General features: G+C 42.0%; 1 protein-coding gene across 2 annotated transcripts; it reads right to left on the bottom strand.

Moving 5' to 3' along the window:
* Positions 1-8,752: 8,752 nt before the first annotated feature.
* On the bottom strand, positions 8,753-13,102 carry LOC4344178 (WD repeat-containing protein 55). 2 transcript variants are annotated; one of them, XM_015789599.3, is made up of 15 exons: positions 12,891-13,102; positions 12,749-12,781; positions 12,101-12,165; positions 11,807-11,894; positions 11,649-11,721; positions 11,219-11,325; positions 10,663-10,705; positions 10,484-10,540; positions 10,319-10,395; positions 10,034-10,079; positions 9,890-9,936; positions 9,729-9,802; positions 9,589-9,644; positions 9,289-9,415; positions 8,753-9,167 (listed from the first exon to the last, which is right to left on the bottom strand). In XM_015789599.3, exons 1-15 carry the CDS (start codon positions 12,983-12,985, stop codon positions 9,094-9,096), a joined length of 1,062 nt encoding a protein of 353 aa, XP_015645085.1. In that variant the 5' UTR covers positions 12,986-13,102; the 3' UTR covers positions 8,753-9,093. The 2 variants fall into 2 exon arrangements, 1 of the variants encoding a protein (XP_015645085.1); XR_010742722.1 differs by having other exon boundaries at positions 9,155-9,167; positions 9,490-9,644.
* Between the last annotated feature and the right edge of the window lie 403 nt (positions 13,103-13,505).

Below are 13,505 nucleotides of genomic sequence, written 5' to 3'. Positions count from 1 at the left end.
CCGCCGCCGGTGGTGGGGGAGGGTGCTGCCGCCGCCGCTCGCGGGAGGAGGGGCGCCGTCGCCGTCGCCGCCGCTCGCGGGGCGCCTCCCCTCCCGCTAGATCCGCCGCCGGTGGTGGGGGAGGATGCCGCCGACGCCGCCGTGGGTGGTGGGGGTGCCGCCGCCGCCGCCATCGGTGGTGGGGGAGGGGCGCCGTCGTCGCCGACGCCGCTCGGGGGCGCGGAGGAGAGGGCGGCGAAGTGAGATGGGAGGGAGGGAAATGGGCTAGGGTTCCGCGGCTGAGAGGGAGTGGGTTTTGTTTCCCCGCTATTGACGCTCGGCCGTCCGATCAAAACCCTAGAGATCGGACGGCCGGTGTCGTCCGGGCCGAAATCGGCCCAAGAGGGATCGAGAGTGAGGCCTCTTTTCCGACCCAAGCCCAGGTTGCGGCCTGGGGGAGGAAAAGTGCGCCCGCTCATGCGCAAAAGGCCGTGGGCCGACCGGCATAGGTCGGAAATAAGTCTATTGTTGGTCCCTCGAGCCGAAAAAAAGAGAATAAGTACATTTTTAGTGCTCATTTTTTCAGAAGCATTACAATTATAGTTCTATTGAATATGTTTATTTCGAAGCAAACCTATAAGAAAGTATTTTCTTTCTTTTTCCAATTAAATAATTGTTAAATGATGTTTGTATTAATAAAATTAGCAATTAAGCTCTGAAAATTCCAATAAAATTCCAAAGAGCATAACTAATTATGGAGAATTTAATAAAATTAAATTTAACCATGTCATTTTATTTAACCATGGAGAATGGAGAATTTTACTTGTAAATTTATTTAATTATACACATACCTACTTAAAAATACTAAATATTTCAGCGAATTTGTATTTTAATTAATTGCATATTTTTCTGATCTGTAAACTTCCCGGTGCAACGCACGGGCACTTTTGCTAAACCAAACAACACTTTTGGTCAATATACACACTCTGTAATCACCCGGTGCAACGCACGGGCACTTTTGCTAGTACTTAAAAAATAAGAGGTGCTTCCATCGTCCGTCAAAAAAACCGGGTGAAAAAAAACCGGAACGAATCCGATTCATCAACGCGGTAAAAGAATATGTCCGATTCCACAAAAATAGAAAACAAACTCCCATCTGTTTTCGTTTGAGCTGATTAGGACTTTGTTTCTGTTTGGGCGAATAGGACTTGGTTTGAATTATACCAAGTCCTATTCGGTTAGCATCACCAGGAGAACAAGTGCATATTTACATAGTATAAAAAAATCATAGCACATAACAAAGAATCACATGCAGCCTTATAGCACTTTGCAAAAAAACAAAAAATTAGATCCAAGGGGGTCGCCGCCAGCACACATATATCCAAATAAAAACAAAAAATTAGATCGAAGGGGGTCGCCGCCGCTGCCGCCGTTGCCGTCGCCGTCGTTGCCGAACCGCCGCCGTCGCTGTCGCTGTGGATCCGGTGGAGGGGAGAGCACCGCCGCCGCCGCCTCCCCTCCCGCTAGATCCGCCGGCGGCGGCGGCAGAGGGCACTCTCCGGTGGTGGGGGAGAGCGCCGCCGCCACCGTCGGTGGTGGGGGAGGACTCCACCGCCGCCGCCGCTCGAGGGAGGAGGGGCGCCGTCGCCGCCGCTCGCGGGGCGCCTCCCCACCCGCTAGATCCGCCGCCGGTGGTGGGGGAGGGTGCTGCCGCCGCCGCTCGCGGGAGGAGGGGCGCCGTCGCCGTCGCCGCCGCTCGCGGGGCACCTCCCCTCCCGCTAGATCCGCCACCGGTGGTGGGGGAGGATGCCGCCGACGCTGCCGTGGGTGGTGGGGGTGCCGCCGCCGCCGCCATCGGTGGTGGGGGAGGGGCGCCGTCGTCGCCGCCGCCGCTCGGGGGCGCGGAGGAGAGGGCGGCGAAGTGAGATGGGAGGGAGGGAAATGGGCTAGGGTTCCGCGGCTGAGAGGGAGTGGGTTTTGTTTCCCCACTATTGACGCTCGGCCGTCCGATCAAAACCCTAGAGATCGGACGGCCGGTGTCGTCCGGGCCGAAATCGGCCCAAGAGGGATCGAGAGTGAGGCCTCTTTTCCGGCCCAAGCCCAGGTTGCGGCCTGGGGGAGGAAAAGTGCGCCCGCGCATGCGCAAAAGGCCGTGGGCCGACCGGCATAGGTCGGAAATAAGTCTATTGTTGGTCCCTCGAGCCGAAAAAAAGAGAATAAGTACATTTTTAGTGCTCATTTTTTCAGAAGCATTACAATTATAGTTCTATTGAGTATGTTTATTTCGAAGCAAACCTATAAAAAAGTATTTTCTTTCTTTTTCCAATTAAATAATTGTTAAATGATGTTTGTATTAATAAAATTAGCAATTAAGCTCTGAAAATTCCAATAAAATTCCAAAGAGCGTAACTAATTATGGAGAATTTAATAAAATTAAATTTAACCATGTCATTTTATTTAACCATGGAGAATGAAGAATTTTACTTGTAAATTTATTTAATTATACACATACCTACTTAAAAATACCAAATATTTCAGCGAATTTGTATTTTAATTAATTGCATATTTTTCTGATCTGTAAACTTCCCGGTGCAACGCACGGGCACTTTTGCTAAACCAAACAACACTTTTGGTCAATATACACACTCTGTAATCACCCGGTGCAACGCACGGGCACTTTTGCTAGTCTGCTAAAATATAGAAAAAAAATAAATATCTTTGATAAACAAACCTAATAAATAATCAAACAAGTAGCTTATAGTGGAGGAAATATTTTTCAGAAAACGTAGTTTTAAAGACGTGGAGCAAATAATCTACTGTAATAATTTGGTGGATTATCTGAAAAAGATGTCGTGATTCTAAGATTCAGTGGTTATAATATTTTAAATATGGAAAAGTGTGAAAATGGTGGTTATACTTTCATTGACGCAAGGAACTAGAGCTTCTCCATATTCTCATCAACTTAGTTTTTAAAAGCTTCGGTTTTCTATAAACCACGCCAAAATGTAAAAAAAAATCTAATTAGATTTCTCTGCTCAAAGCAACCTAAACATGTTTATTGAATTGGTTGTCCATCGCGAACTGTAATCTCCGAGCTACCAATCTGCCACTCACTACTAGAATTCAATAACTTCCCTAGAGTCTAAATTAGAACTCAAGGGATAATAAGAATCCCTAGGGTGACTATGGAGAACTAAAGGGAAGATTTATGTTCTCTAGAGTAACAATATGCAACCTAGAGAACTTATACCACATAAGCTCTATAGTGAAATTCTTGGCGCCACAGTGACAACCAAAGTAGATCCCATATAAAATTTTGGAGGCAAAACTCCCAGCAACGATTTTTTTTTGCGGGAAGGGCAATATAGTAGACAAAAATATCTTCTCCCCCCCCCCCCCCCAACTCCCCTAAACAACAGCACAAGGGTTTCTCCTCCCCAAATTTGTTGTTGTTTCGTTCTCCAATCTCCCCCAAAATCCCTCTTTGTTCTAGTTGCTATCCAAATCGACTAGGCTTCCCTAGAGGGCATTCCCTAGGGTTCACTCTAGAGTTTTTGCGCCATTCCCTTGGGTTTTTGGTTCTAGGGATTAATTCTAGTAGTGAGTAGAAGCTCAGTCCATCCTCCTTAGATACCGGAAAATGTTGGGGTTGTTTGGTTGGCGAGTTCGCCACACTAAATCTTAGGTTTGCCACATTTTCTTATGCTAGTATTTGGTTGAGTGGCATGGTGTTGAGCAAATCCATACTTTATTAATACATTGGTCTATACCTCATACTCTTATTTTTTAACCAATGTTTACTATAGTTATGGTCAAAAAATTGTTAGTCACATTTGTGTGGCAAAGTTAGCCTCCATCTAAATCAAGTTGATCACACCGGTGCAAGTGTGCAGCGCGGCACAAACCACAATGAAACTAGAAAAGATTTAACAATTCTCTCTATCCTAACATATAGGAGTAACGTCTACTACAGTAACCTAACATGCCCTACTCCGTTAAGATATATCCTGTGCAAGTACATCTCTGTTGTTATTGAGAAAAATAAGGAAAAGGGTAAAGTAAGAACAGAAGATTTACTGTTTGACAATCACGCAAAAGGGGACTTTTAGACGACAGAAAAGTTTGACATCCACAGATCCACTCGCTGGTCGCGTGCACGCATCTCCCAAGCTTTTTTGTCGTCACTAGCTTAATTGTGCAATCTTCCAACGCTATATTAACAAGGTCACAACGCAATTGTTGAAGGAACAGTTGGTGATTAGATAGCCATCAGATTACATCTGTGACTTTAATTTCGCCGCGAAAATCTAACACTTGATTGATTTGCTTATGCTGACGATAACGCGTGGTTATTGATACCTCTCCACTCTCATCATCGGATCATGTGCCAGGAAATATCTGATGAAGATTTGTGGTGAAAATGGTGCCAATGTGTATCTGTCACGAATGGAAACAAAATCTGGATAATTAATATGCCTAATCACGTCTGACATGATACATACTTTAAAGCATGTTGTTGGTGCCAATCTGGAAATAGTGCATAAAATCTGCATCTGGATATGATCATATGATGGGCTTAATAAATTCAGAAGTTATTTTATTCTCAAATCTGATAGTTCCAGGTAGCGTACTAAGAATCTGTTCTTGACCAGGTGTAAGTAATTTGCCAGTACTGATAGTATAGCAGCAGCAGCTAGCATACTAATAATCTATCATTGACCAGCTTCCAGCTTCCACTGAGTAAACGAAAACAAGAAAGGAAATGCAGACAGACAAATCCACTCATCAGATGATCTGATCAAGCTTAGGTTGCATTATTGCTGATATATAGCACACTTTGTCCTAGTAAATAACTCATGAAATATCTCCACAGATTTGTCATGGTTGTCATCTACAATTTTCAAGACTAATCTAACAGCTTAATTTGTCTGTTCGATCTGGGGACCAGAGTTTTCACTAAAAATCAAACCCTGACAGAACAAAACGCATTGTCTTGTTCAGTGCTAGTCAGGTTAAGGTGGTGTTTAGATCTAGGGACTTAACTTTAGTCCCTGTCTTTAGACACTAATTTAGAGTATTAAATATAGACTACTTACAAAACTAATTACATAAATAAAAGCTAATTCACGAGACAAATTTTTTAAGCCTAATTAATCTATAATTAGAGAATGTTTACTGTAGCATCACATAGGCTAATCATGGATTAATTAGGCTCATTAGATTCGTCTCGCAAATTAGTCCAAGATTATGGATGGGTTTTATTAATAGTCTACGTTTAATATTTATAATTAATTTTTAAACATCCGATGTGATAGGGACTTAAAAGTTTTCACTACGCCAGATCCTCACACCTCTGACGGGATACCTGTGACGGGCAAACGATTTGGTCACTAGTGACCATTACCTCTGACGGGTCAGACGGGATAACGTCACCGGTGAGCCATCCGGCCGCGGACCGTCACAGGTATCCCCTCACCTGTGACGGGCCGAAAGGAAAACCCGTCAGAGGTATACCAGTGACGAGTTTTGCTTCCAACCCGTCACTGGTATCCCCTCACCTGTGACGGGCCGATACATTAGAAGCCGTCAGAGGTGATGGGCCGCCACCTGTGATGGCTTTCATTTCTGGCCCGTCACAGGTGAGCGGATACCAGTGACGGGCCGTTGAATAGAAGCCCGTCAAAGGTATGAGCAATACCTTTGACGGGCTTTTTAAATTTTGACCCGTCAGTGATGAGTGAAAATTCAAATTTTTAAATTTTGCAAAAAACCTCGGATTGAAACATGTCCTATATAAAAGTTGTAGCTCTCAATGATATCCACAACTTTATAACTAACAACATTTCTATTAGAGATCGTTTACATCCCCGAACATACATTACAAGTGATCAGATCTACTTTTAAAAACAAAATTTTGAGTTTTTTTTCAAATGACATGGATGGATACATGCCCCGTATCAAAGTCATAGAACTCAATCAGATCTACAACATTATAATTGAAAATATTTTCATTTCACAAAATTTACATGTTATAAAGTGAGATATATTTTGAAAAATGAAATTTTGAATTCTTCAAACAACATCGGATGAAGATATTTTCTATGTAAAAGTTATAAAACACGATGAGATCTATAACTATTTAGTTGATAATATTTTCATTTGAAGTCATTTAGGGTGTTAAATATATGTTAAATGATTCAGATAAGCATAGACAAAATAATAACATTGGGTTAGTAGTCAATATGTGTTGAGTAGGTGAGTTGGTAAGGGAGCTCTATATGGAGGTTGAGGTCTTGAGTTTGAATCTCACTTGTAGCATACAAGTTATATTGCGTGAAAAATTGTGAATTTGTAGGTAGTGATGTGTAACCATGTATAGGATGGCTAGTAAAATTCAAAATATTTTTTTGAGGTTTTTTGTTGCGTTTAAAATTCAAAAATTGTATTTCTTGCTTTGTCATCAGTGACGGGTCGTAAGTTACAACCCGTCAGAGATGAGTCATCAGTGACGGTCAGGTATTTACGACACGTCACTGATGACTCATCTGTGACGGGTGACAAGTTTTAACCCGTCAGAGATGACTTATATACCGGTCAGAGATGGGTTATCTGTGACGGGTGTTTCATCCGTCACAGGTGATTTTGTCATCAGTGACCACTAATCACTGACCAAGACCAAACCCGTCAAAGGTGAGGGTTTGGGCCCGTCAGAGATGACCTGGTCCGGCGTAGTGTTTAGTCCCATCTAAACAGGGCCTAAGTAGACTTAACGCCAAGAACACAACTCGGACATGGACTAAACTATACCACATCTGACCTTGTTATACACGAAAGAATCTTGAGCAAACGTATCAACAGCTCGTGGCCTGAAAGATCTTCGAGGCTTTTAAAGTCGTCCAAGAACAAGGGAATCTGCGGTACAGCTAAGTGTAATCAGCAGGTGCACTGAACTAGCGTATATCTTTTCTTTCTCGATTACACAGAAGACACGTACACACAAACACTACTACCCTCACACATCCACTGATCCACATATATATATACTGTAACACATACTCATGAAGATAAAAACCAACGACAAATCCTGGTCTCACTAAATTTTTATTAAAAGCTCAGCTGCGTGTACATAATAATATCTGTAAACACAATTTAACAGCAAGCGAGATGAGCTAGCATGTAGCTTTCTTTTCAGATTATATGGAAGACACATATGCCCTATATTTAGGTACCCGTGAATACACCGCTGAGACCATAACACATTTAGGTCTTGTTCGGTTTAGAGGGGATTGAAGAGAATTGGAGGGGATTGAGAGGGAATAATTCCACATCACAATAGGTGTGGAATAAATCCCCTCCAATTTCTCCCTTACAGGGATTAACCGAATAAGGTCTTAAGAGACGAAAGCCAGCATAAATATTTAGCCTTACTAAGTTTTTATTGAGAGATTATTCATTTTTTTTAGAGAAGATTTAGAGATCATTCATGTGTGCTTAGTATTCATGAACACGATTTACTCCAATATAATTGCAAGTGAGCTGAGCTAGTATGTAGCTGTTGCCTTCTATTGTTGCTGAAGAATTCGATGAGCTCTGACGAAATGCAGAGATGAGTCCAAAAGCAGATACAGTGTTAAAGCTTCTTCCTTTGGACACATTTCCGTTGAACAGGATCATCGGATCAATCAGGCCCCGAATTGATGCTCCTCGGAGGGCAAATCATTCATTCGTATAGCTCTCTCATCAATCGTCGCCATTTTTTTTGTGTGTCCTTTGTGTGATCTTGACGTTGATTGGGCGATCGAATCTGACCTTTCATGTGTCATTTTTGTGGAGCTGCAGCGTTGCATGATTGCATGGTCAGTGAGTGCAAATGATTCAGAGGAAAAAGGCTGATTGAGCTGAAAAGATGAGGCAGCAGCTGCATCACTTTCTTTTCGATCGATCTCGCACTAGTTTTGGCTGTCATGCTGCTCACTGTTACCTTTGTTCTCTGTTGTCACACCATGCTCAATGATTGCTCAACTGCAAATTTAGGACATGTTTGGTTGCCAGCTATAAGTTTGTTCCGTTTAAGTAAGTTTGACCAAATTTGACAGCTATCTGGTTGCAGCCACGATTATAGCAAGATTTGCTTCCAATGAACTAGGTCTCATAGGTCACAGACTTGGAAAACTACTACAAGATATGTGACAAAATAATAGGCACCTAACCTTAAACGAAAGTTTGACGAATTTTGTTAATAAATAGCGGCAACACGTGCCTGGCAAACATAGTCTCTTAACAAGCACATCTTAGCTAGCTTAAGATCCATTAGAGAGGGGATGAGAAAACGGAATTGAAAAGATTTCGTAGATCAGATTCACAATGAGCTAGCAATCACCTGGGATCTTACCTCTACTCCAATCTCAAATTCAGAATTCATTCCTCGGTAGATGCATTTCTACAGCTTCACAGCCCTGTACTGCTGTATAGGAGTACATCTGTAGGCCAACCAAATATCCTGCCTGAGAGCTCTTTGTGATTGGAAGGAATGGACGTCGAGGCTAATCGACGAAGAACTGTGGTAGTACAAAACTACATTGAAGAAAATTTCTGTCCTATAGCTAGTTCCAACTACAAATACAACGCTGTGGTAATAAATGGGTCAGGGATTTAGCTCAAATCTCTCCAGAAATTTGTCGTTTCATAATGTTTTTTGTGCGTACAAATACAATTGCGTGTCTAAAAAAATACAGTGCACACCACGTCCAACTCCAAAATATTCTTCCAATGATTGAAGCACGAACTGCCAAAGCGACTAGCATAAAAACTGTTGAGAAAAAGGGAAAGAAGATCCATGCTTCACGCATTCGACAATATCAGGGCACTTTAGCACTTTACAATACTAGTATACCTCAATAGAGCACATCCTAGAACATTTTTTCCCCTCAATATTGAATATTGATAACTGAACATATCGTCTCTCCCTATTGGTGAGAGATCATGAAAATCACACCCTAATACAAGCCGATGCGCTAGTAAACAACATTGATATGCATTGCAACGGAAAATATCAAAACTGCATCGGCCGTCAAAAATTGCTTGTGGACAACCTTGCCCTGTGAAATGGTTAGGCTACAAATCTGCAAAGAAGTCTGATGTGGGTCTATCTGAACTCTGACCCTTGCTTGTCTTTGTACTCCTTGATCCTGACCAACCAGAAAAGAACTTAGTATCAAATAACTTCCAGCAAAGAATAGGCTAGCACAACTATGAGAAGACAGGAACGGTATTGCTATAGCAATGCTCTATGTTAAAATCATATGCTACCTTTCGAAGAGTTCGGATCCATGTCTACATCCATACCGTCATCATCACTGTCATCACTATCTTGTTCACCAAGTTTATCATCCTGAACTAACTGTTGGCGATTCAAGAGGTCTTGCAAGTCCCAGAGCTGTATAAATCAGGATACTGTCATTTAGACCAAGAATTTGGTACGGTATGGGGGAATGGGAAAAGAGATATCACCTTCAACATTTTATTGTGTGAAATGCTTCCTAGATAGGATACAGTTATTTAGACTAAAAATATGGTGCGCTATGGGGGGGATGGGAAAAGAGAGATCACCTTCAACATTTTATCGTGTGAAATGCTGCCTAGATAATTTCTGTCATTTGAGAAAGCTGTGATGCAAAGGTAAGTAACTAGTTAGAACATATGTACTTTTTACACGTATTTTAAGCAGGCAGCAAATGATCAGAACGTACCAAGGGCCTCAATTGGATATTCTGAATGCTCAGCGAGTGGCTGAATGATCCTGTTAGGTAAGATACCCACTAATCTGAAAGGAAAACATGGGCATCATGTTAAAACAGCAATACATATTATTGGGAACTGGGGCAGGGTAAAGGGAAGCAAGGCACCAAACCTGATCACACCATCCGATGCACCAGATATTAGAGTTTCTTCATCCAGCTAAAAGAAAAAAAGAAGACATTTGGCTTACAAAGGATTGCATATAACAACAAATAGTAGGCTACAATAAGAATTGTCACAAGGTTTAGGCTCTAACCTTCAGCATTGTATCAACAGACTGTGCATGCCCCAGAAAGCGGTCACTAGCCACAACACATATACAGTCAGTACACAACTCAAAATGACAAAACTTACAACTTTGGTCTGCCATCCCAGTAGTTGAATGAAGAGATTATGATACATTTTTTTAGTTTTTTTTATGCATTTTATATAACCACAGCTCAAACACCGAGCAAGAGTAGATGAATGGAAATATAAATATTTAGGACAAAAAAAAATCTAGTTCATCAAGTTAAGTATAGGGTAGTGAAAAAATTAGTACCTGCAATCCTTAAAAAATCCCCATGAATATAACAACAGAGCTCCACTTGGGGTGCCACATACAACTTTTTTACCGTTCTGAGAATCACAAAGAAACAACTCTAATTCAGTAACCATGAAATTACACACGGAAGACTTTATTAACATTAGTCATTAAAATAGTTACCTTCATTACCACCACAGATAGTAACTCATCTTCTGAAAATTCAGATTGTGATTTTACCTGTTAATGTAACAGGAAGCATATGAGTATGCAAAATAGCATATGATAGTATACACAAAATCATATAACCAACTAGAATTCAATAAACTGGAACAACATTGATATACTATAAAGCAACTCACTTTATTCCTACGAAGATTGCTGACAGATAAAGTCCCGTCGCCACTGCAAACAACCCAAGTAGTTAGTTCTGATTACCAAACATCAAGGCAACGAAGACTTCTGCTTAGAATTGAACGAGCAAAAGTAACACAAAGGAAAAATAAATTCAGTGAGACAACAAAACATTAGCATCATTAATACAACACCATTGCACTAAGAAACAAATGAGTAGTTTCTGAACCAGTATGAAGTAAATTATATAAGGTTCAAATCCTGGTATCCACAAATATGGCTTTGAGCATCCTTAGTTGGTGCAGAAGCCAGAAATTATAGTTCCTTTGTTAAAAAAAGGAACGTGGAAATTTTACTGAATTCGTGCTGGAATGTAAAAGTTTCCTTTCAAATCCATGTGTTCCAAGTAGGGCCTAAATGGCTGGAGCTGCTTCATGAATAATTACATAAAATGGTGTATAAGCCAAGCAATGCTGATCTCTTTCCAACAAAAAAGCAGATTTCGCATGCATACTGAATGACATGCATATTGATCAGGGCTTGAAGGCGAATAAAATTATTTACCTTGTTGCCAGTATTTGAGTTGAGTCAGATACATATGTCATATCTGATATGTAATCTTCGTGGCAGTGAAAGGTGTTACAGCAGGAACGTTCCCGAGTATCCCATACCTAAAATTGCACAGCTATTTTACTTCAAATTGACTTTACCAAAGAGGCAAACTATAGTCAATAACACACAATACAATGCAGGTGTCAGTCCAAAAACAAATGTACATGGAATTTTGGCCAGGATGGTCTTTTCTGCTTATTACCCAATCATGTGCTGATGTGCATATATGTATACTCACGAACAAGACATCCTTGGGTAAATAAGCTTATCAATAATATATATTTGCACACCTTTTAAATATACAGGTTTTAAGAGTCAATGATAAAGCTGGCCTACACTCAACAACCATGCACGGTTAAACCAGATTGACTACTTATAATACCTTAATGCAACCTTCATCATCACCTGAAGCAACAGTAGTTTCAGTAAGACACACAAGGCGATTTATGCCATTCCTATAATATTTTAAGAAGAAGATATTTAGTTCCACAAGCAAAATTCAAAGAAAGAACTGCAAGTCTGCAAACTGACAAAACTTACTCATGTGCATCCTCCAAGCGAGCAATGGGTTTGCCAGTTTCCACATCAGAGGCAAGAATTGAGCAATCAGCAGATCCTGTCAAAATCACTGAAACATGGCACAAAGTCAAGATAGCCCGCACAACATGGTTAGAGGAGCTAACAGATGAATGTATGTGTCTTCCTTCCCATCCAAGTTAGTTTTACAATTCCATTGTGAACACGAATCTGCTAATGTTGCAGCACCATGCTTGAGCAAATAAGCACAACTACGGCAAGGATCACTAAAGCTGAAAGTTGGTGATTAGTTATTACCATTTCCCGACTCCACAAACCGGACAGCTCTGCATGACTCCTTGTGAGATTTTGCCGCAAACAACCTTGAAAATCAAGAGAAAAAAGGAGTATGCATCAATCCCCAGGATATAAAGTGGACATGCAACAACCTTAACATATTAGCACTCAGAACAGACGACAATACAATAAAGAAAGAAAAGTAGCTACTGGATGAGGATTGCATAGATCATGAAAATACATTTACTTTGACAGCTTAGCGCATGTAAATTTTATATCAAAATAAAAGTAGCACTAAAACGCTGAAAAAGGCTGAAACCCTTGGATATCAAGGAAACAGTGTGTATATCTTAACAAAAGACTGAAATACAGCCGATAATCCAAACATTTAGCATTTACTTTCTACCATAAGCTGCTGAAACAGGCACCTAGTAGTACTACAAAATCCTGAAGTATACATAAATTCCAGGGAAATCTCAAAATAAGCATTAGCAGCACGAACATCTGTAGCTCAAAAGGTGGTAATTGTAAAGTTGTTGAATCCAAGGAGCGAGAGACTAAAACTAACACCTAAAAACTAAACCCTAAACACCTGATACAATGATAGGATCATCAATGCAAACCACAAACTAACAGAGCGCGATGAACAGCAGCGTTGGTCGTGAGTACCTCTCAGGCTGCGACTCCGCGGCGTACCGGAACCTGCGAAACCAGCTCGATAAGAAGAGAAGATTACCAAGGTCGCGATAAGAACAAACTAAAATCAGAGGAGGGGGATGAAGAAGTAGTGGGGCGCGCCCGTGGATCGTACAGGTAGAGCTCGCCGGTGATGAGGGAGGTTGCGACGAGGGGGGAGGACGGGTGGAAGGCGAGGTCGAAGGGCATCTCCTCGTGGAGGGCCTCCATGGCGGCGGCGGCGGCGGTGGCGGCAGACAGAGGTGGCGGCGGCGGCGGCGGTGGCGGCAGACAGAGGAGGCGGCGGCGCGACGGGGAAGAAGCCTAGGAGACGGGAGCAATGCGCTTGTAGCCTCACGTAAAGCTTCCTTGGCTGGGCTGTGTACGAGCAAATGGGCCTCAAACAAGGCCCAAAAACTTTTTTTTCCACATTTTTATTTGCAAAAAGTACACCAAAGGTTCCTCAACTTGTCATTGACCCCAACCACAAAACCAGATATATGACATCCCTCAACTTATGAAATCTGTGGTTTTAATCCCAGTTTTATCCGACGTGACATCAGCGTGGGACTCCATGTGGGTCCCACATGTCAGGATGCCACGTCAGCACTCTTTCTTCCCCCTCCTCTCCCAGTCTCCCTTCCTCCTCTCTCTCTCTCTCTCTCTCTCATTTTCTCCTCTCAGGGCAAGCCGGCCGGCGGGTGGGAAGAAGGTCGCCGGGACGAGGCGGGAGAGGAGGTCCGGCGGTCGG

Source organism: Oryza sativa, chromosome 7 (genome assembly GCF_034140825.1).
Source record: "Oryza sativa Japonica Group chromosome 7, ASM3414082v1".
In the NCBI taxonomy this organism is placed as follows: Eukaryota; Viridiplantae; Streptophyta; class Magnoliopsida; order Poales; family Poaceae; genus Oryza; species Oryza sativa.
Note: the sequence above shows the minus strand (reverse complement) of the source record. Positions and strands in the feature narration are given on the sequence as shown.

What these genes read in the sequence shown, in the direction of transcription:
- LOC4344178 (XM_015789599.3), bottom strand. Translation starts at nt 12,985, where the DNA reads ATGGAGGCCCTCCACGAGGAGATGCCCTTCGACCTCGCCTTCCACCCG. An exon ending in ATGATGAAGGTTGCATTAAG is followed by an intron (nt 11,326 to 11,648) that starts GTATTATAAGTA and finishes GTGCAATTTTAG; the next exon opens with GTATGGGATACTCGGGAACG. An exon ending in GCATCGGATGGTGTGATCAG is followed by an intron (nt 9,803 to 9,889) that starts GTTTGGTGCCTT and finishes TTTTCCTTTCAG; the next exon opens with ATTAGTGGGTATCTTACCTA.